The sequence below is a fragment of the Coregonus lavaretus genome (assembly GCF_964263955.1).
Source record: "Coregonus lavaretus genome assembly, chromosome: 5".
In the NCBI taxonomy this organism is placed as follows: domain Eukaryota; kingdom Metazoa; phylum Chordata; class Actinopteri; order Salmoniformes; family Salmonidae; genus Coregonus; species Coregonus lavaretus.
Genome location: NC_139992.1, coordinates 29194268 through 29215459, shown reverse-complemented (window position 1 = coordinate 29215459; position 21192 = coordinate 29194268). Strand labels below are relative to the sequence as shown.

At 42.2% G+C, this 21192-nt stretch overlaps 1 protein-coding gene across 1 annotated transcript; it reads right to left on the bottom strand.

Moving 5' to 3' along the window:
• Positions 1 to 5361: 5361 nt before the first annotated feature.
• Positions 5362 to 20232, bottom strand: LOC311129391 (SPRY domain-containing protein 7-like). Its single transcript, XM_084161675.1, has 5 exons — positions 20068 to 20232; positions 19780 to 19896; positions 16894 to 17060; positions 6467 to 6569; positions 5362 to 6031 (listed from the first exon to the last, which is right to left on the bottom strand). The coding sequence occupies exons 1-5, from the start codon at positions 20171 to 20173 to the stop codon at positions 5934 to 5936; spliced, it is 591 nt and encodes a 196-aa protein (XP_084017801.1). The 5' UTR covers positions 20174 to 20232; the 3' UTR covers positions 5362 to 5933.
• Positions 20233 to 21192: the final 960 nt, after the last annotated feature.

The following is a 21192-nucleotide window of genomic DNA, read 5'->3' as shown; positions in this document are numbered from 1 at the left end:
TAAGGCTGTATCGTAACAAAATGTGGAAAAAGTCAAGGGGACTGAATACTTTCCGAATGCACTGTATATACCACTATTTCATAAACATTTAAATCACCACCCCATTCCATTACTTTGACCCTATACAGGCCGATGGCCTGGGAGGATGGGACTCTTTCGTTCAACACACCTTGTAACTCTTCTGCAGTAAAACCGTGTACACCCAAGTACTTCTCTGCAGCTGCCACCACAACATCTATTTTCTGTGATTTATGTTCCACTTATGTGGTACAGTTGACAACCATGGCAATTAATGCTAAGAAGCCAACCTTACTGAAGCACAAATTCTTAATAATAATAATAATAATAATAATAATAATAATAATAATATGCCATTTAGCAGACGCTTTTATCCAAAGCGACTTACAGTCATGCGTGCATACATTTTTGTGTATGGGTGGTCCCGGGGATCGAACCCACTACCTTGGCGTTACAAGCGCCGTGCTCTACCAGCTGAGCTACAGAGGACCACCCATGTATTGGCCTAGGCCTTCTACTCAACCTTGAACCATCATCCTCTACTCTCTTCACTGCCTCAGCATATGACACCTGTTCTATTCTGACCCTGGCAACCTCAACCTGTCTCTCTCGCACCAGGCACTTCTGATCCCCAGCAACATGGGCACCCCCACAATTGACACACACAGTTTTTCTACCAATACGACACATTCCTTTGTCCCATGCCCTCGTGCATACTTCTCACATCTCGGAATCTCCCTCCAACACACTGCTGCAACATGGCCATAAGCTTGGGGCATCTGAAACACCTTAGTGGGTTCGGCACAAAAGCTCTCACTGGATGTCGTCACCATGCACCATATCAGTCACATCTTAACATAATTAAAACAGTTAGCTTGCTACTAGTAGATGTCATGTCACTTCAAGTTTATGTCAATTCAAATTCCTTTAAATAATAATAACGTTATTCATTTAACCGTTTAGAACCCATAGCAGCCGTCGACGGCCTTTCTTTAAATTACTATAGCGGCCACGAATGGCCTTGTTTTTCTAACAATAACATCTCGCAAAATTAACTTGCTAACAACCTGTTGTCGTATTCGTGTGGCTGTTGTCATCAACCAGAAACCGGAACAGGGTATGCTTTCATTTGACTTTTCAATGTTTTTTTAACTTCATTACTCAAAATGACGGCTCCGAAGCAGACACGACATTTCACTGTGATAGAGGCTGTATCTATGTTGGTTGGTGATACGGATTCGGATACGTCCTTGCACTTTGAAAAGCGATGATGTCGAGGTAAGTGAAATAAGTAAACAGCAGATATTTGTTTGGTGTTGTCGATGTTTGATGCTGTGAAACTTGGATAATAGCGCTCAGATTAGCAAATCATGTCATGATAACTTGGTTGGTACAGGCGAACACATCAATGATGGATCTCGAAATATTGCTCTCTGTCTCATGGAAAGAGTTGCAGTGTTTAGCTGTATATAGTCAGCTAACTAGTTGGTTGTTTTGTCTTGTTTCTACCAATGTAATTCATATAGAAATGGCCCAAGCTGCTTGCTATAGCTAGCTAGCTAACTAGTTAGTCTGTCAGACAAGAAAAGTTGTGTGTAATGGTAAATTAGGGCTGCGCTCACGTAATGTCAACCTCAGCTGTCACTTTCACTAGCTAGCCATACAGACAACAAGCTAACTAGCCACCGAAATGAAGGCTAGAGTAATTCGTTTTTTAATCTGTTGGGTTTAGGAGGCGTGTAACTGTATCACACAATTTATTATGGAAACCCCTTACTAGGAAGAGAGTATGTGTATGGTTGAGGGAAAAAAAGAGGAAGGAAGAGAGAGAGTGCCTCTCTGTTACTCTGTTCCTCTAGGTCAGTGAAAGTGAGGGAAGTGATGTGGAGAGTCAGGGCTCAGCAGAAAAAGGCAGGGAGGAAGAGGAGTTAGAGATGATTGGAGGGATAGTGATGTGGAGGGAGGAGTGGAACGAGAGGAGAGTGGAGGGAGAGAGGAAGAGGAGGGAGAGGAGGAGGAAGAGGGAGAGTACGAAGCAGAGGGAGCTTACGTTTCCATGGAGTGTGTCTGCCCCAAGTCCCACCATTGTACCACACAGCCTGGGCCTAACTAAAGTGAAAGTGCAGGGGTTTTGGGGTTGTTTTTAAAAGTGCTATGAATTTATATCTGTTCCACAGCTTTTAATGGATTACAACAAGAAAATGGGCGGGGTTGACCATCTTGACCAACTGAGGAGCTATTACAATGTTGGACGCACAGGCAGAAAATGGTGGAAGTATGTGTTTTGGGGGATGCTCAACATTGCCATCATAAATGCGTACATTGTGTGGTGGACCCTACAAAGGCCCCTTCCCAGAAACCGCAGGCGCTGGTCCCTGAAGGCATTCAAAATGCAGCTTGTGCATTCACTTTGTGATATGGTTACAGTGGCAGGAAGAGGGGAGCCAAGACTGTGGCACCAGGGCATGTGGACCGATTTGCAACTCATTTGAAAGCAAGTGAAGTTTGAAGGGTGCAAGAGAGGGTGTGTGGTGTGCATCCGGAGTGGACGCAGGGCAAAGAGTGGGAGATGTGTAGAAACCTCCTTTGGGTGCTCTATGTGTTCTGTGCCACTTTGCAGGATGGGGCAGTGCTTCCAGAAGTTCCATTACATGTTGTAGGCTAAAGTGACAGTGTGAAATATGAATTTGTCCTACAAATCTTTTATTGTCTCTGAACAATTTTGAAAATCTGCATACACCTTACAGCCACTCATGTACCTTGGCCTAACCAATTAAGTTTTTCCCATCAGGATTTTGAACCATTCACTACATAGTGATGTTGTTTATGACAGAGCTAGTGCACTAAGAGAGAGGACTGTGAAGTGTTTGTGTGCTTACTATTCACATCAAATTGTCAAAAAGGGGAAATTATACAAAATATTTGTCTAGTCTACTATATGTAGCTGCAACCTGGACTCAGGGGTAGATGGGACATTCCAATTAGTATGATATGTTACGTTTCGTATGGTATGTGTTAATTTGTGGATGTCCATCATACATTTCGTATATGTTACGAATTACAATTCGTATGATACGAATTGCAATTCGTACAATAGTTACACATTTACTAAACATATATATTACGAATTCCAATTTGTGGCTAATGTTAGCTAAGCTAGGGGTTAGGGTTAAGGTTATGAGTTAGGTTAAAGGGTTTCGGTTAGGGGAAGGGTTAGCTAACATGCTAAGTAGTGATATAGTAGCTAGAAAGTAGTAAGTTGTTGCTAATTAGCTAAAGTTGTCCATGATGAGATTCGAACGCGCAACCTTTGGGTTGCTAGACATTTGCGGTATATTAAATAAAGTAGTTCCAAAAGATTAAATGCTTCCAGAGACAAGTTTCTTGATTGTATTCAACAATAAGTATTCAGATTTGGTTTATTATTTAACATACATCTCATTAGTGCAAACAAAAACAAGCGTTTAACATTTAAGACAGTTTTCACGCTTCAAAGGAGGATATGCATTCATCTGATCGTTAAAATACAGCAGGGTCGGAAAATGTCACATCCCCGAATACAGCCAATGAGCAGAGCTTCGCCAGTTTGCTGACATTTGGAATACCAATCAGAGCCGTGACAAATTACTTTTAAAGACAGATCATAATCAAAATAATAAATCAAAATACAAATAATTAAATCTAGAATTAGAAGTAAATTATCAGGGAAACAAAACATTGAACATTAGTGTCAGCTATAAACAAATAAATATCAATATGGCATTGAGAGTTCATAGAAAGATTGCCTTCCATAATCAAACCACACACACATACAGTGAGGGAAAAAAGTATTTGATCCCCTGCTGATTTTGTACGTTTGCCCACTGACAAAGACATGATCAGTCTATAATTTTAATGGTAGGTTTATTTGAACAGTGAGAGACAGAATAACAACAAAAAAATACAGAAAAACGCATATCAAAAATGTTATAAATTGATTTGCATTTTAATGAGGGAAATAAGTATTTGACCCCTCTGCAAAACATGACTTAGTACTTGGTGGCAAAACCCTTGTTGGCAATCACAGAGGTCAGACGTTTCTTGTAGTAACCAGGTTTGCACACATCTCAGGAAGGATTTTGTCCCACTCCTCTTTGCAGATCTTCTCCAAGTCATTAAGGTTTCGAGACTGACGTTTGGCAACTCGAACCTTCAGCTCTCTCCACAGATTTGTTATGGGATTAAGGTCTGGAGACTGGCTAGGCCACTCCAGGACCTTAATGTGCTTCTTCTTGAGCCACTCCTTTGTTGCCTTGGCTGTGTGTTTTGGGTCATTGTCATGCTGGAATACCCATCCAAGACCCATTTTCAATGCCCTGGCTGAGGGAAGGAGGTTCTCACCCAAGATTTGACGGTACATGGCCCCGTCCATCGTCCCTTTGATGCGGTGAAGTTGTCCTGTCCCCTTAGCAGAAAAACACCCCCAAAGCATAATGTTTCCACCTCCATGTTTGACGGTGGGGATGGTGTTCTTGGGGTCATAGGCAGCATTCCTCCTCCTCCAAACACGGCGAGTTGAGTTAATGCCAAAGAGCTCGATTTTGGTCTCATCTGACCACAACACTTTCACCCAGATCTCCTCTGAATCATTCAGATGTTCATTGGCAAACTTCAGACGGGCCCGTATATGTGCTTTCTTGAGCAGGAGGACGCTGCAGGATTTCAGTCCTTCACGGCGTAGTGTGTTACCAATTGTTTTCTTGGTGACTATGGTCCCAGCTGCCTTGAGATCATTGACAAGATCCTCCAGTGTAGTTCTGGGCTGATTCCTCACTGTTCTCATGATCATTGCAACTCCACGAGGTGAGAACTTGCATGGAGCCCCAGGCAGAGGGAGATTGACAGTTCTTTTGTGTTTCTTCCATTTGCGAATAATCGCACCAACTGTTGTCACCTTCTCACCAAGCTGCTTGGCGATGGTCTTGTAGCCCATTCCAGCCTTGTGTAGGTCTACAATCTTGTCCCTGACATCCTTGGAGAGCTCTTTGGTCTTGGCCATGGTGGAGAGTTTGGAATCTGATCGATTGATTGCTTCTGTGGACAGGTGTCTTTTATACAGGTAACAAGCTGAGATTAGGAGCACTCCCTTGAAGAGTGTGCTCCTAATCTCAGCTCGTTACCTGTATAAAAGACACCTGGGAGCCAGAAATGTTTCTGATAGAGGGGGTCAAATACTTATTTCCCTCATTAAAATGCAAATCAATTTATAACATTTTTGACATGCGTTTTACTGGATTTTTTTGTTGTTATTCTGTCTCTCACTGTTCAAATAAACCTACCATTAAAATTAGACTGATAATTTCTTTGTCAGTGGGCAAACGTACAAAATCAGCAGGGGATCAAATACTTTTTTCCCCTCACTGTAAGTAGCAGTAAAGAACATCCACTAAACATGGCTTCTGGTCCAGACCAATGGAAATATGTAGCAATTGCACCATGATACTGTCAGATTCAAAGAAAACACCTAAACATTGTTTAAACTCTATTTTCTGAAAGAAGCAGCAACCACAAAAGATTGTGGCAATGCAGGATGATTACAACTGAAGAAAAGTAATATTGACTGAGTTGACTGTCTTTCAGCTACAAATGCACACCCCACTTTGGTTACTCTATGCCCTTCACTGCTGTCTTGGGATCAGTTTTCTTACTGCTCCAGTGTTGGCATCAACCAAGAGCTAAACTACCCACGTTGACCCAGAACAGCTTTAAAGCAGACAGTAACCAGGACACAACACACACACACACACAAAGGGACACTCAAACCAGACGGAACGAGGGGGGGTCACAGATCTCTGCAGAGCAACAAGGAGCACTGTAAGCTGAGGGTTGTGTGTGTGTGTGTGTGTAAAGGCCTGGAGGTATACAGGAGGTGCTGCTCAGAAGATTTGCTGCTCAAACAGAATCTTCTCAAAGCCTTGTGGTGCCGTATGGCAGAAGTCACTGAACTGGCAGTCTAAGATGGCGCTGTCATCCACTGGAATAGAGGAGAGATCAAATCAACATCAGTTCAGTCAGTGTTTCATGGGGGTTCTTTAGCAGGCATAACTCACTGACTGCAACAACAAAAACTAGTAGTGTTCAATTGCTTTTACATCGTATGCTACCAACCAAAAAGGAAGGACGTCAGTTTCAGCTATGTACGAACTGCCCTCTTGTGGCAGAAAAATACCACAACCATAAAGACAATTCTGGGGCAGATTTCCTTGGCATTTGCGCCAGTTTTTTCCCCACTGGGAATTAACAAAAGGTAGAGCAAGGGTTAATATATATTATGTAAATAAAGGTTAAGAGAAAGAATAACATTCATAAAAGAAAATTGTTTAATGTTTGATATTGTTGCTTTTCCCTCCTAAGAGGTAAAGTCTGTCCCTGTGCATGCAGCAGTGTACACACACACTCACTCACTCACCATAAACCACCGGGAACACGGTGCCTCTGATCCCTGAAGCTGGACAGTGCATATTCTTCCCATTCAGATAGAGATTCATCTCCACGTGGTCATATGTGATGCCCTGAGATGGAAAACAAACAACTGATTAGATCAGTGTTGATTGTGTTGGTCAGTTTATTCTGATTCATTTAGGCCATATCTTTAGAAGTATTTCAACATCAATACAGCTGATCAGTGATCAATTAAGTAAGAATTAGATTAGAGAACTTGTTGGTGGTCATCTCTTTGATAATCTCGCCCACCAGCCGGTTCTCTCTGTCAAGATGTCTTGTTTCCGAGCGCCTCAGAACGGGACTTGACTGGAAGCCTATGGCAGGAGCCGACGAAACAACCGCTGGTTTTAATTGGCTGATCTCTCAGTCCATCACCAACCTCCCCCTAAGTGTGCTGTATCCAGGGGCCAGTATTGTTTTTGTGTTTCCCCACCCCCCTGAAAAAAAGTATTATTATAAAAAAAAAGAGGAACTCACTCCGGCTTTCAACTTACTCTTGAAAGTTGTAATAGTAGAATGCACAAGGTGCAATTTCGAAATTGGGTAGTGCAGCAAGTTTTCCTCTTTTCATGTCAGTCATTGCATACCTTAAGAGCTATTTATAACTTGTCAGAAATGTCCAGATCAACTAGCCAATGTCAGCTAAAGTTTTTTAGCTACATTTTTTAGCCTATAGATTTTGTTGTAATGTTTGAGTCAATCAAATATCACATGAATAGACATTAGACATGGCAAGACAATTAGCTTTAAAACTGCTCAATTTTGTCTGCACCCCATGACAAAATGTGTAGAATTATATCCGCCAACAAGAGAGCTGTGAACAATTTGTCATGAACAGCGCTTATGCCCATAGAAATAGACGTGGCCCGCGCAGGGGGGCGTGTGATGTTCCCCAATGCTGGAAGGGGGGCCTGAGTGAAAAAGTTTGGGAACCACTGCTTTACAGTAGTCAGTGTTCTGCACCATTGCCATTGGTATGGAAAAGACTGCTTGTACTTTTTACTGGTATAGTGTTCTGCACAACCACAACATACATCATCAACTACCTTTGAGGTCGTCTCTACTTTCTATATTTGAAGACATTAGTGTACAGTGTACAATGTGTTACAGGACAGCTAGCAGAGATTCCCTGGCTAGCGATTAGCATGAACGGCGATATGTTCCTACTTTTTTTTTTTTTTTTTACCTTTTACCTTTTACCTTTACCTAGGCAAGTCAGTTAAGAACAAATTATTATTTACAATGACGGCCTACACCGGCCAAACCCGGATGATGCTTGGCCAATTGTGCGCCGCCCTATGGGACTCCCAATCACGGCCGGTTGTGATACAGCCTGGAATCGAACCAGGGGGTCTGTAGTGACGCCTCAAGCACTGAGATGCAGTGCCTTAGACCGCTGCGCCACCTCGGGTTCCGGGGAACTATTTCTGTGGTGCACCATAACAAACACTTTTACGCCTCGATTTGGAGCCACGCCACATAGTTATGTGAATCTCTAAAAATTTGAATGATCATGTCACTCAGTAAATCCACATCCCCTAAGTCCCATACAGTCCCACACGGTTACCAGGCTCAATGCCCCAGCAATTCGAGCCTGGGGTCGAGGTTCTCTTTGATGGTATGTACATTGATGATATGCACTGTAAAAAAATGTATCCCTGCACACCTCCTGACCGACTTCCCCCACTTAGCCTATCCCAATCCAATCTACGTCTATAGAGGCGGGACTTCCTCCAACACACCTTAACCCTTAAGTAGCCTCATCTGCCTTTAAAGGGAGTGTAGCAACTATTTGTCAATGACAGAAACACATATAATAGTAACTTAGAGCACCCCAAGAAAACAAACAAACTCTTAAATCAATTTTCATAATATTGTAATGTTGTTCTAAATGTTGGTTTTGAGGTTCTCCAAATCAACTCTAACTTCGGAAACAATCCCACAATGCCCTGCGGTCAGCGTCACGCGGTGAATGAAAAACTTTGTAAAAAGTGGGATAAATTTGATATTTACTAGCCCATACCAGTGACAAATTTAGCTATGTTATCAACATATGGCAGTACACAAACAAAATGTAGATCACTTATTTTGCTAGTTAGAATGAAATAGCCACAAATTAATTCAGAAAAGGAGGAAGAGGATAGCTATAGGATGCTAACATGATCTGCTGCGTCTTCGAAAAGAAGCAACTGTGACCACATTGATCCTACGATAATTTTTTTTAAAAAACTTTCCCATGGAGCAAAATCCACAAGAAATCATGTCTCCGGGGCTTCTCCGAAATGCCATCAGATCCGCGATAGGATCCATGGCCAAAACGTGGCATTTCAGTTCAACCCGCATTCGGCAGGGGAGCCACAGAATGGTCAAATTACCACAACACGCAGCCCCCACAAGCACCTTAAACTCCGGTTTCCATATTCCATTCCTAAAATCTGCCATCAGTCCAGCGTAGGACTGTAGGGAATATCTTTGAGATGCCCTAGCCCATAGCAGAGGCCAGAATAAAATTCTGCTGGAGGTGTCGCATCAGTTTACCTATTTACTGATGGCCCTGCCTACACCGGACAACTTGTTAAAAAAAATTATATGAGCAAAACATATTCCACTTTATTTGGAACGGCAAGCCAGACAAAATTAAACAGGCCTATTTATATAATGAATATAAATTCGGGGGGCTACAATGATTAAATATTAAAGCATTGAACCTCTCACTAAAGGCTTCAGTCAAAAGTTATACTTAAATAAAATAAAATAACATTTTATTTGCCACATGCGCCGAATACAACAGGCAGTGCAAATAGTCCGGGTAGCAATGATTAGCTGTTCAGGAGTCTTATGGCTTGGGGGTTGAAGCTGTTGAGAAGCCTTTTGGACCTACACTTGGCGCTCCGGTACCGCTTGCCGTGCGGTAGCAGAGAGAACAGTCTATGACTAGGGTGGCTGGAGTCTTTGACAATTTTGAGGGCCTTCCTCTGACACCGCCTGGTATAGAGGTCCTGGATGGCAGGAAGCTTGGCCCCAGTGATGTACTGGGCCGTACGCACTACCCTCTGTAGTGCCTTGCGGTCGAGGCCGAGCAGTTGCCGAGCAGTTGCGGTGATGCAACCAGTCAGGATGCTCTCGATGGTGCAGCTGTATAACTTTTTGAGGATCTGAGGACCCACGCCAAATCTTTTCAGTCTCCTGAGGGGGAATAGGCTTTGTCGTGCCCTCTTCACGACTGTCTTGGTGTGTTTGGACCATGATAGTTAGTTGGTGATGTGGACACCAAGGAACTTGAAGCTCTCAACCTGAGAATGGGGGCGTGCTCAGTCCTCTTTTTTCCCCCTGTAGTCCACAATCATCTCCTTTGTCTTGATCACGTTGAGGGAGAGGTTGTTATCCTGGCACCACACGGCCAGGTCTCTGACCTCCTCCCTATAGGCTGTCTCATCGTTGTCGGTGATCAGGCCTACCACTGTTGTGTCGTCAGCAAACTTAATGATGGTGTTGGAGTCGTGCCTGGCCGTGCAGTCATGGGTGAACAGGGAGTACAGGAGGGGACTGAGCACGCACCCCTGAGGGGCCCCCGTGTTGAGGATCAGCATGGCAGATGTGTTGTTACCTACCCTTACCACCTGGGGGCGGCCCGTCAGGAAGTCCAGGATCCAGTTGCAGAGGGAGGTGTTTAGTCCCAGGATCCTTATCTTAGTGATGAGCTTTGAGGGCACTATGTTGTTGAATGCTGAGCTGTAGTCAATGAACAGCATTCTCACGTAGGTGTTCCTCTTGTCCAGCTGGGAAAGGGCAGTGTGGAGTGCAATAGAGATCATCTGTGGATCTGTTGGGGCGGTATGCAAATTGGAGTGGGTCTAGGGTTGATGTGAGCCATGACCAGCCTTTCAAAGCACATCATGGCTACAGACGTGAGTGCTACGGGTCGGTAGTCATTTAGGCAGGTTATCTTAGTGTCCTTGGGTACAGGGACTATGGTGTTCTGCTTGAAACATGTTGGTATAACAGACTCAGTCAGGGACATGTTGAAAATATTAGTGAAGACACTTGCCAGTTGGTCAGCACATGCTTGGAGTACACGTCCTGGTAATCCGTCTGGCCCTGCGGCCTTGAATGTTGACCTGCTTAAAAGTCTTACTCACATCGGCTACGGAGAGCGTGATCACACAGTCATCCGGAGCGGTTGAATTTTTTAGCGATCCAATACGTAATATGGCACACTTATCATAGTTTGGTTAGAAAAATGATCTAGATCGTCTGAGGCTGTGCAGGTTTAAAAGAAAACATGAGTCGTCAGCGTACAATGACACCTTTGTTTTTATGCCCTGGATTTCTAGCCCCTTGATATTACTGTTGGATCTTATTTTAATAGCTAACATTTCTATGGCTATAATAAATACACTGCTCAAAAAAATAAAGGGAACACTTAAACAACACAATGTAACTCCAAGTCAATCACACTTCTGTGAAATCAAACTCTCCACTTAGGAAGCAACACTGATTGACAATAAATTTCACATGCTGTTTTGCAAATGGAATAGACAACAGGTGGAAATTATAGGCAATTAGCAAGACACCCCCAATAAAGGAGTGGTTCTGCAGGTGGTGACCACAGACCACTTCTCAGTTCCTATGCTTCCTGGCTGATGTTTTGGTCACTTTTGAATGCTGGCGGTGCTTTCACTCTAGTGGTAGCATGAGACGGAGTCTACAACCCACACAAGTGGCTCAGGTAGTGCAGCTCATCCAGGATGGCACATCAATGCGAGCTGTGGCAAGAAGGTTTGCTGTGTCTGTCAGCGTAGTGTCCAGAGCATGGAGGCGCTACCAGGAGACAGGTCAGTACATCAGGAGACATGGAGGAGGCCGTAGGAGGGCAACAACCCAGCAGCAGGACCGCTACCTCCGCCTTTGTGCAAGGAGGAGCAGGAGGAGCACTGCCAGAGCCCTGCAAAATGACCTCCAGCAGGCCACAAATGTGCATGTGTCTGCTCAAACGGTCAGAAACAGACTCCATGAGGGTGGTATGAGGGCCCGACGTCCACAGGTGGGGGTTGTGCTTACAGCCCAACACCGTGCAGGACGTTTGGCATTTGCCAGAGAACACCAAGATTGGCAAATTCGCCACTGGCGCCCTGTGCTCTTCACAGATTAAAGCAGGTTCACACTGAGCACACGTGACAGACGTGACAGAGTCAGGAGACGCCGTGGAGAACGTTCTGCTGCCTGCAACATCCTCCAGCATGACCGGTTTGGCGGTGGGTCAGTCATGGTGTGGGTGGCATTTCTTTGGGGGGCCGCACAGCCCTCCATGTGCTCGCCAGAGGTAGCCTGACTGCCATTAGGTACCGAGATGAGATCCTCAGACCCCTTATGAGACCATATGCTGGTGCGGTTGGCCCTGGGTTCCTCCTAATGCAAGACAATGCTAGACCTCATGTGGCTGGAGTGTGTCAGCAGTTCCTGCAAGAGGAAGGCATTGATGCTATGGACTGGCCCGCCCGTTCCCCAGACCTGAATCCAATTGAGCACATCTGGGACATCATGTCTCGCTCCATCCACCAACGCCACGTTGCACCACAGACTGTCCAGGAGTTGGCGGATGCTTTAGTCCAGGTCTGGGAGGAGATCCCTCAGGAGATCATCCGGCACCTCATCAGGAGCATGCCTAGGCGTTGTAGGGAGGTCGTACAGGCACGTGGAGGCCACACACACTACTGAGCCTCATTTTGACTTGTTTTAAGGACATTACATCAAAGTTGGATCAGCCTGTAGTGTGGTTTTCCACTTTAATTTTGAGTGTGACTCCAAATCCAGACCTCCATGGGTTGATAAATTTGATTTCCATTGATAATTTTTGTGTGATTTTGTTGTCAGCACATTCAACTATGTAAAGAAAAAAGTATTTAATAAGATTATTTCATTCATTCAGATCTAGGATGTGTTATTTTAGTGTTCCCTTAATTTTTTTGAGCAGTGTAGATATGTCGATAGTGGACAACCTTGTTTTACTCCTTTTGAAAATGTTATACTTTCTGAGAAGTACCCATTATTTAGTATTTTACAACTGGGGTTACTATACTTAACTTTAACCCATAGTCCATGCATGTATATATAAATTCTAGTCGTACTTTATCAAAGGCTTTTTCAAAATCAGCTATGAATACCAGGCCTGTTTTCAATTTTTCCATCTATTTCACTTTATACTTGAACTTTCTTGAATAAGTTCCTCTTTCTTTTTGCTTTTCCTCTAACTAATTCTGTGCCTATTTTACAGTTTTTATTGCTATATGTACTGTTAGTTCCTCTATTTCCATTGTTAATATGAACTCTTTTGACCTAAATCGTTTTTATTTTAAAGATGAGTATTGAATTGCATGGCCTCTAAAGGCACATTTAAAAGTGTCCCATACAATAAGGGGATCTGCTGTACCTATGTCGGAAAAAGTCCGTTATAAATTATTCTGTCTTGGTTAAAAATAAGTTGTCATCCAGTAGGCTTTGGTTAAATGTCCAATATCCACGCCCTCGTGGAAATTCTGTAAGAGTAATGTGTATACCAATTATTTGATGGTCTGACCGCATTCTGTCGCCTATCAACACTTTTTAAACTTTTGGTGCCAGGAAGAATGACATTAGAAAGTATTCAAGATGACTAGCTTGATTGAGCCTCCGCCATGTATATATCACGAGGTCAGGATATTTAAGCCTCCATATATCCACTAGTTTCAAAAGTATTCACCCCCCTTGGCATTTTTCCTATTTTGTTGCCTTACAACCTGGAATTAAAATAGATTTTTTTGGGGTTTGTATCATAAACAGGTTTCCCTCAAGAATGTCCCTGTATTTAGCGCCATCCATCATTCCTTCAATTCTGACCAGTTTCCCAGTCCCTGCAGATGAAAAACATCCCCACAGCATGATGCTGCCACCACCATGCATCACTGTGGGGATGGTGTTCTCGGGGTGATGAGAGGTGTTGGGTTTGCGCCAGACATAGCGTTTTCCTTGATGGCCAAAAAGCTCAATTTTAGTCTCATCTGACCAGAGTACCTTTGGGGAGTCTCCCACATGCCTTTTGGTGAACACCAAACGTGTTTGCTTATTTTTTTCTTTAAGCAATGGCTTTTTTCTGGCCACTCTTCCGTAAAGCCCAGCTCTGTGGAGTGTACGGCTTAAAGTGGTCCTATGGACAGATACTCCAATCTCCGCTGTGGAGCTCTGCAGCTCCTTCAGGGTTATCTTTGGTCTATTTGTTGCCTCTCTGATTAATGCTGTCCGTGAGTTATGATGGGCGGCCCTCTCTTGGCAGGTTTGTTGTGGTGCCATATTCTTTCCATTTTTTAATAATGGATTTAAATGGTGCTCCGTGGGATGTTCAAAGTTTCTGATATTTTTTCATACCCAACCCTGATCTGTACTTCTCCACAACTTTGTCCCTGACCTGTTTGGAGAGCTCCTTGGTCTTCATGGTGCCGCTTGCTTGGTGGTGCCCCTTGCTTAGTGGTGTTGCAGACTCTGGGGCCTTTCAGGACAGGTGTATATATACTGAGATCATGTGACAGATCATGTGACACTTAAATAAAGTCCACCTGTGTGCAATCTAACTAATTATGTGACTTCTGAAGGTAATTGGTTGCACCAGATCTTATTTAGGGGCTTCATAGCAGGTGAATATATATGCACGCACCACTTTTCCGTTATTTATTTTTTATACTTTTTTTCATTTCACTTCACCAATTTGGACTATTTTGTGTATGTCCATTACATGAAATCCAAATAAAAATCAATTTAAATTACAGGTTGTAATGCAACAAAATAGGAAAAACGCCAAGTGGGATGAATACTTTTGCAAGGCACTGTATCCATTATATTCAGGATTTCCTTAAGTGCGTGAGGGTGATAGTTTTGTAGTGCAATTTCCTTTACGGTCCATTGAGGTACTTAAATCCGTATTATAATCTCCCACCATAATAATTGAGTAATTTATTGCTTGTAAAATCGATAAATTATTATATATATACACTACCAGTCAAACGTTTGGACACACCTACTCATTCAAGGGTTTTTCTTTATTTTTACATTGTAGAATAATAGTGAAGACATCAAAACTATGAAATAACACATATGGAATCATGTAGTAACCAAAAAAAAGTGTTGATGACAGCTTTGCACTCTCTTGGCATTCTCTCAACCAGCTTCATGAGGTAGTCACCTGGAATGCATTTCAATTAACAGGTGTACCTTCCTAAAAGTTAATTTGTGGAATTTCTTTCCTTCTTAATGCGTTTGAGCCAATCAGTTGTGTTGTGACAAGGTAGGGGTGGTATACAGAAGATCGCCCTATTTGGTAAAAGTCCATATTATGGCAACAAAAGTCCATATTATGGCAAGAACAGCTCAAATAAGCAAAGAGAAACGACAGTCCATCATTACTTTAAGACATGAAGGTCAGTCAATACGGAACATTTCAAGAACTTTGAAAGTTTCTTCAAATGCAGTCGCAAAAACCATCAAGTGCTATGATGAAACTGGCTCTCATGAGGACCACAACAGGAATGGAAGACCCAGAGTTACCTCTGTTGTGGAGGATAAGTTCATTAGAGTTACCAGCCTCAGAAATTGCAGCCCAAATAAATGCTTCAGAGTTCAAGTCACAGACACATCTCAACATCAACTGTTCAAAGGGGACTGTGTGAATCAGATAGCATTTGCTCTTAAGACTGTTCTTATTGTACAGAAGCCAGAGTTTGGCCCCCAAAACAAGCTTCCTCTCATCATTATCCATACCCGAGCCATCTCTCCCTGGTACCTCATTACACAAACACCAACTCATTCTATGGAATGCATGCTGTAGGTTTTATCACCAAAGGCATCGTAAATCTACTGTCAGTGTTAACACAGACACATGAGAGTTCTAAGAACCCTATTCTATTGCAGAAAACAACCATTTGATGCAATAACAGTATTATAACATAATTTTGTAATTTCTGCTCTCACATGATCTCCGCATGTGTAGTTCCCACCGTAAAGCAGGGAGGAGGAGGTGTTATGGTGTGGGGGTGCTTTGCTGGTGACACTGTCTGTGATTTATTTAGAATTCAAGGCACACTTAACCAGCATGGCTACCACAGCATTCTGCAGCAATACGCCATCCCATCTGATTTGGGCTTAGTGGGACTATCATTTGTTTTTCAACAGGACAATGACCCAACACACCTCCAGGCTGTGTAAGGGCTATTTTACCAAGAAGGAGAGTGATGGAGTGCTGCATCAGATGACCTGGCCGCCACAATCCCCCGACCTCAACCCAATTGAGATGGTTTGGGATGAGTCGGATGGCAGAGTGAAGGAAAGGTAGCCAACAAGTGCTAAGCATATGTGGGAACTCCTTCAAGACTGTTGGAAAAGCATTCCAGGTGAAGCTGGTTAAGAGTGTGCAAAGCTGTCATCAAGGCTATTTGAAGAATCTCAAATATATAAATATATTTTGATTTAACACTTTTTTGGTTACTACATGATTCCATATGTGTTATTTCATAGTTTTGATGTCTTCACTATTTTTCTACAATGTAGAAAATAGTACAAATAAAGAAAAACCCTTGAATGAGTAGGTGTCCAAACTTTTGACTGGTACTTTATTTTCAAAGAAGCGTGGATCATCATAATTTGGACCGTATAGATTAATGAGCCAAATCTGTTTATGGTCCAATTGCATATTTAAAAGGATCCACCTTCCTTGCGGATCCGTTTGAACAGTTTGCACATTCGGATCAAAATGATTGTTCATTAATATCATCACCCCTTTTGAGTTTCTTTGCCCATGGGAGAAATATATTTAGCCCCCCCTCCCCCCATCTAAAAGGTGTAGAATGAGTTTCCTGTAAACAATATATATTATATTCCTACTCTTTTAGCCAGGTAAAGACTGATCATCTTTTCTTATTATCTGCTAAGCCATCACAATTATAACTAGTTATACTTATTTCACCACTTACCATAATGAGATACAAGTTTCGATTATACTTACCATAACATATGTTTGTAAACTTACCATTAAGAAGTACCATGATAATTGAGTTTCCATATAGCTGTACCATGATATTTGCACTGTTAGTTTATAGTTCTTACCTTTGAAGTGTATTCCCTTTATTACCTGGATGTATTATTGAGCAAGTAAGTGTGTCCCCTAACTTTTTTTGCCTATGTTTCTGGAGTTGAGGACTTCCTTTTGTTTATTAGAAGATAATAATATGCCTGTGTTTGTCAAGTATGCCATGTGCTTTCCTTGCTTTTTTGAGTTGTTATAGCTCATTTTAATTAACACTTTATATAGACCTTGAGTGTGTTTGGTATGTGTGACTCTGTTGCACTCCACCAGACCAGTCCACTCACCACAATGTCCCCCTCCTGTGGAAGGCTGTTGGCAGGCAGGCGGTTCTTCTCCTCGTTGTTGTGGTACACCGAGCCATCATGCCTCAAGACAAGGCTGTTGATGTCCCGCCCCAGGGGGACCTGGTTCAGGTTCACCTTCTGAGTGGCCACACCTATCCCCCATATACCTGCACACAGAGGTCAGAACCTTAAAAACAAGTTTCCCAACAAAAACCGTACTGTGCCGGTTTTTAAACCATTTCACTTGAAGTTTACCGAGGTGCAAATACAGTGCCTTTAGAAAGTATTTATACCACTTGACTTATTCCACATTTAGTTGTGTTCCAGACGGAATTCAAAATGGATTAAATAGATGTTTCTCACCCATCTACACACAATACCCCATAATGACAAACTGAACATGTTTTTAAAAATGTTTGCATATTTATTTTAAATGAAATAAAGAAATACAGTATCTCATTTACATAAGTATTCACACCCTTGAGTCAATACATGTTTTAATCACCTTTGGAAGCGATTACAGCTGTGAGTCTTTCTGGGTAAGTCTCTAAGAGCATTGCACACCTGGATTGTACAATATTTGCTCATTATTCTTTTCAAAATTGTATGCACTCACTAACTGTAAGTCGCTCTGGATAAGAGCATCTGCTAAATGACAAAAAATATATATATATTTTTAAAGAAATAAATAAAATAAATTACAACAATAAATAAAAAAATACAATAAAAAAGTATTCAAGCTCTGTCAAATTGGTTGTTGATCTTTGCTAGACAACCATTTCCAAGTCTTGCCATAGATGTTCAAGTAGATTGAAGTCAAAACTGTAACTAGGCCACTCAGGAACAGTCAATGTCATCTTGGTAAGCAACTCCAGTGTATATTTGGCCGTGTGTTTTCGGGTTATTGTCCTGCTGAAAAGTAAATTTGTCTACCAGTGTCTGGAAAGCAGACTGAACCAGGTTTTTCTCTAGGATTTTGCCTGTGCTTAGCTCCAATCTGTTGCTTTTTTATCCTGAAAAACTCCCCAGTCCTTATCGATTACAAGCATGCCCATAACATGATGCAGCCACCACTATGCTTGAAAATATGGAGAGTGGTACTCAGTAATGTGTTGTATTGGATTTGCCCCAAACATAACACTTTGTATTCAGGACAAAAAGTGAATTGCTTTGCCACATTTTTTGCAGTATTACTTTAGTGCCTTGTTGCAAACAGGATGCATGTTTTGGAATATATTTATTCTGTACAAGCTTCGTTTCCTTTTACTCTGTCAATTAGGTTAGTATTGTGGAGTAACTACAATGTTGTTGATCCATCATCAGTTCTCCTATCACAGCCATTATACTCTGTAACAAATGTTTTTAAAGTCACCATTGGTCTCATGGTGAAATCCCTGAGCGGTTACCTTCCTCTCCAGCAACTGAGTTAGGAAGGATGCCTGTATCTTTGTAGTGACTGGTTGTATTGATACACCATCCAAAGTGTAATTAATAACTTCACCATGCTCAAAGGGATATTCAATGTCTGCTTTTTTTATCTACCAATACGTGCCATTCTTTGCGAGGCATTGGAAAACCTCCCTGGTCTTTGTGGTTGGGTCTGTGTTTGAAATTCACTGCTCAACTGAGGGACATTACAGATAATTGTATGTGTGGGGTACAGAGATGAGGTAGTCATTAAAAAATCATGTTAAACACTATTCTTGCACACGGAGTGAGTCCATGCAACTTATTATGTGACTTGTTAAGCAAGTGTTTACTACTGAACTTATTTAGGCTTGCCATAACAAAGGGGTTGAATACTTATTGACTGAAGACATTGCAGCTTTAATTAATTTGTAAAAAAAATCGAAAAACATAATTACAATGTGACATTATGGGGTATTGTGTGTAGGCCAGTGACCAAAAATCTAAACCTAATCAATTTTAAATTCAGGCTGTAACACAATAAAATGTGGAAAAAGTCGAGGGTCGTGAATACTTTCTGAAAGCACTGCAATCGGAAAGTATTCAGACCCCTTGACTTTTTCCACATTTTGTTACGTTACATCCTTATTCTAAAATGGATTAAACAGTTTTTTCCCTCATCAACCTACACACAATACCCCATAATGACAAAGCAAAAACAGGTTTTTAGAAATTTCTGCAAATGTATTAAAAATAAAAAACGGAAATATTAAATGTACATAAGTATTCAGACCCTTTACTCAGGACTTTGTTGAAACACCTTTGGCAGCGAATACAGCCTCAAGTCTTCCTGGGTATGACACTACAAGCTTGGCACGCCTGTATTTGGGGAGTTTCTCCCATTCTTCTCTGCAGATCCTCTCAAGCTCTGTCAGGTTGGATGGGGAGCGTCGCTGCACAGCTATTTTCAGGTCTCTCCAGAGATTTTAGATCGGGTTCAAGTCCGGGCTCTGGCTGGGCCACTCAAGGACATTCATAGACTTGTCCCGAAGCCACTCCTGCGTTGTCTTGGCTGTGTGCTTAGGGTCGTTGTCCTGTTGGATGGTGAACCTTCGCTCCAGTATGAAGTCCTGAGCGCTCTGGAGCAGGATTTCTAAGTGTATGTTGTGTAGTTAGCTGTTCGTAGCGAATGTGCCTCGCCCTAATAATTTGGTCCCTTTAACACTCATAATTTAGCCTACTGTTCTGACTTGGTGGTGCACCTGCTGTTGGGACAGCTTTATGTAGGCCCTAACAATTTGTGGGCACCGTTTGTCACCGTTATAGTGCAATTAATGTATTGTTTAGTGTTGTGTAGTGGCTTTGCTGGCATGCATTTTTTTTTTTTTATGGGAGTTTGCCCCACCAAGATTGACATGCTAAAATCGCCACTGGACAGACAGGTGGACAGTATGGACTCATTTTCAATAATTTACTTACCTGTTGACTGGATCTTGAGCTCAAAGTAACTCTTGTTTTGGTGCAGGGGAGCGTTGGCGAGGCAACACCCGGTGCCACATATCCTCCGGCCACTCTTCACTATGACTACATCCGTGCCTGTAGGAGAAAAAAATCAATATATATATTTTATTTACGACTGCCGTGCTGAAAACATCCAGCTGGACGTTAGACCCCTAGCAAGCTACGTTGATTTGTTAGCCAAGCTAGGCTAACCAGCCCGGCCTTTACTGCTTAAAACACAACCGTCGGAAAGTTTTTGCCTCTCACCCATATGATGCGTGTCTAACTGGACTGTGGGCATTTCTTTGAGAGGAATATGCCCCGTTCCCCCATCTCCCCAGCATCCCAGACAACACGTAAACATTGCAGCCATTTTTGCACGGTGGTCTAGTTACCACAGCCACAAAGTCATAACCTTAAATTAAGACCAAAAAGCACATTTTAGTTTTCATGAATTTTACGATATAGCCAATTTGTGGCTGTGGTAACTAGTGGAAACCTTCTTTGCACTGAAATATTATTCGGAAATAGAGTCACATCGACGAAGTCAACGAGCTCTGAAGGAGCTCATGAGAAAAGCTACCATCATAATGAAACAGGGACACCTGGTGGGAGCTATACCACAGTGACATGAGCCATACATGCGCTCCTCTGAAATGCGTCCAATCACATTGCTTGCGAAGATACGCAAAGGCTCCTGATGGCATGGAAACAAGGGAAGAAAATCAAGGTCAAAGTATTTTTTTACACGTGACTTAGTAGCTTTTGGTTATCAATGTGTCAAGCATTGGGACACATGGCATGATCATGTGTGGAGTGGCAATTCCATCTCCTGTCAAATAAAGGGGAAATGCCTATAATGAACACCACTATTGTTGCTGGGTAGGCCTATATGTAATGAGTCAATTTTTATTTTATTTAAAGGAGCCCTTTCAGTAGCCTATCACCAAGTCTTTTGAGAGCATTTCCAATAAGCTACTTTGTATCTATGCACTGAGCATGGGTGGGGTTGAACATTAATTTACAATGCAAACTCACATGCCTGATGTTCAAACTTCATATATATATATATATTTATAAACTGGGAGGTTTGATCCCTGAATGCTGATTAGCTGAAAGCCGTGGTATATGAGACCGTATATATCACAGGTATGACAAAATATTTATTTGTACTGATCTAATTACGTTTGTAACCAGTTTATAATTGCAATAAGGCACCTCGGGGTTTGTGGTATATGGGCAATATACCATGGCAATGGGCTGTATCCAGGCACTCCACGTTGCATTGTGCTTAAAACAGCCCTTAGCAGTGGTATATTGGCCATATACCACACCCCCTCGTGCCTTATTTCTTAAATATATAGATAGATTATCATTACAACTTCATAGTGA

Excerpts from the sequence above, each read along its gene's own strand:
- LOC311129391 (XM_084161675.1), bottom strand. The coding sequence starts at position 20,173 with ATGGCTGCAATGTTTACGTGTTGTCTGGGATGCTGGGGAGATGGGGGA. Across the intron at positions 6,570-16,893 it reads CACAGGAGGGGGACATTGTG|GGCATCACATATGACCACGT; the intron begins GTGAGTGGACTG and ends TTTCCATCTCAG. Across the intron at positions 6,032-6,466 it reads CGTGTTCCCGGTGGTTTATG|TGGATGACAGCGCCATCTTA; the intron begins GTGAGTGAGTGA and ends CCTCTATTCCAG.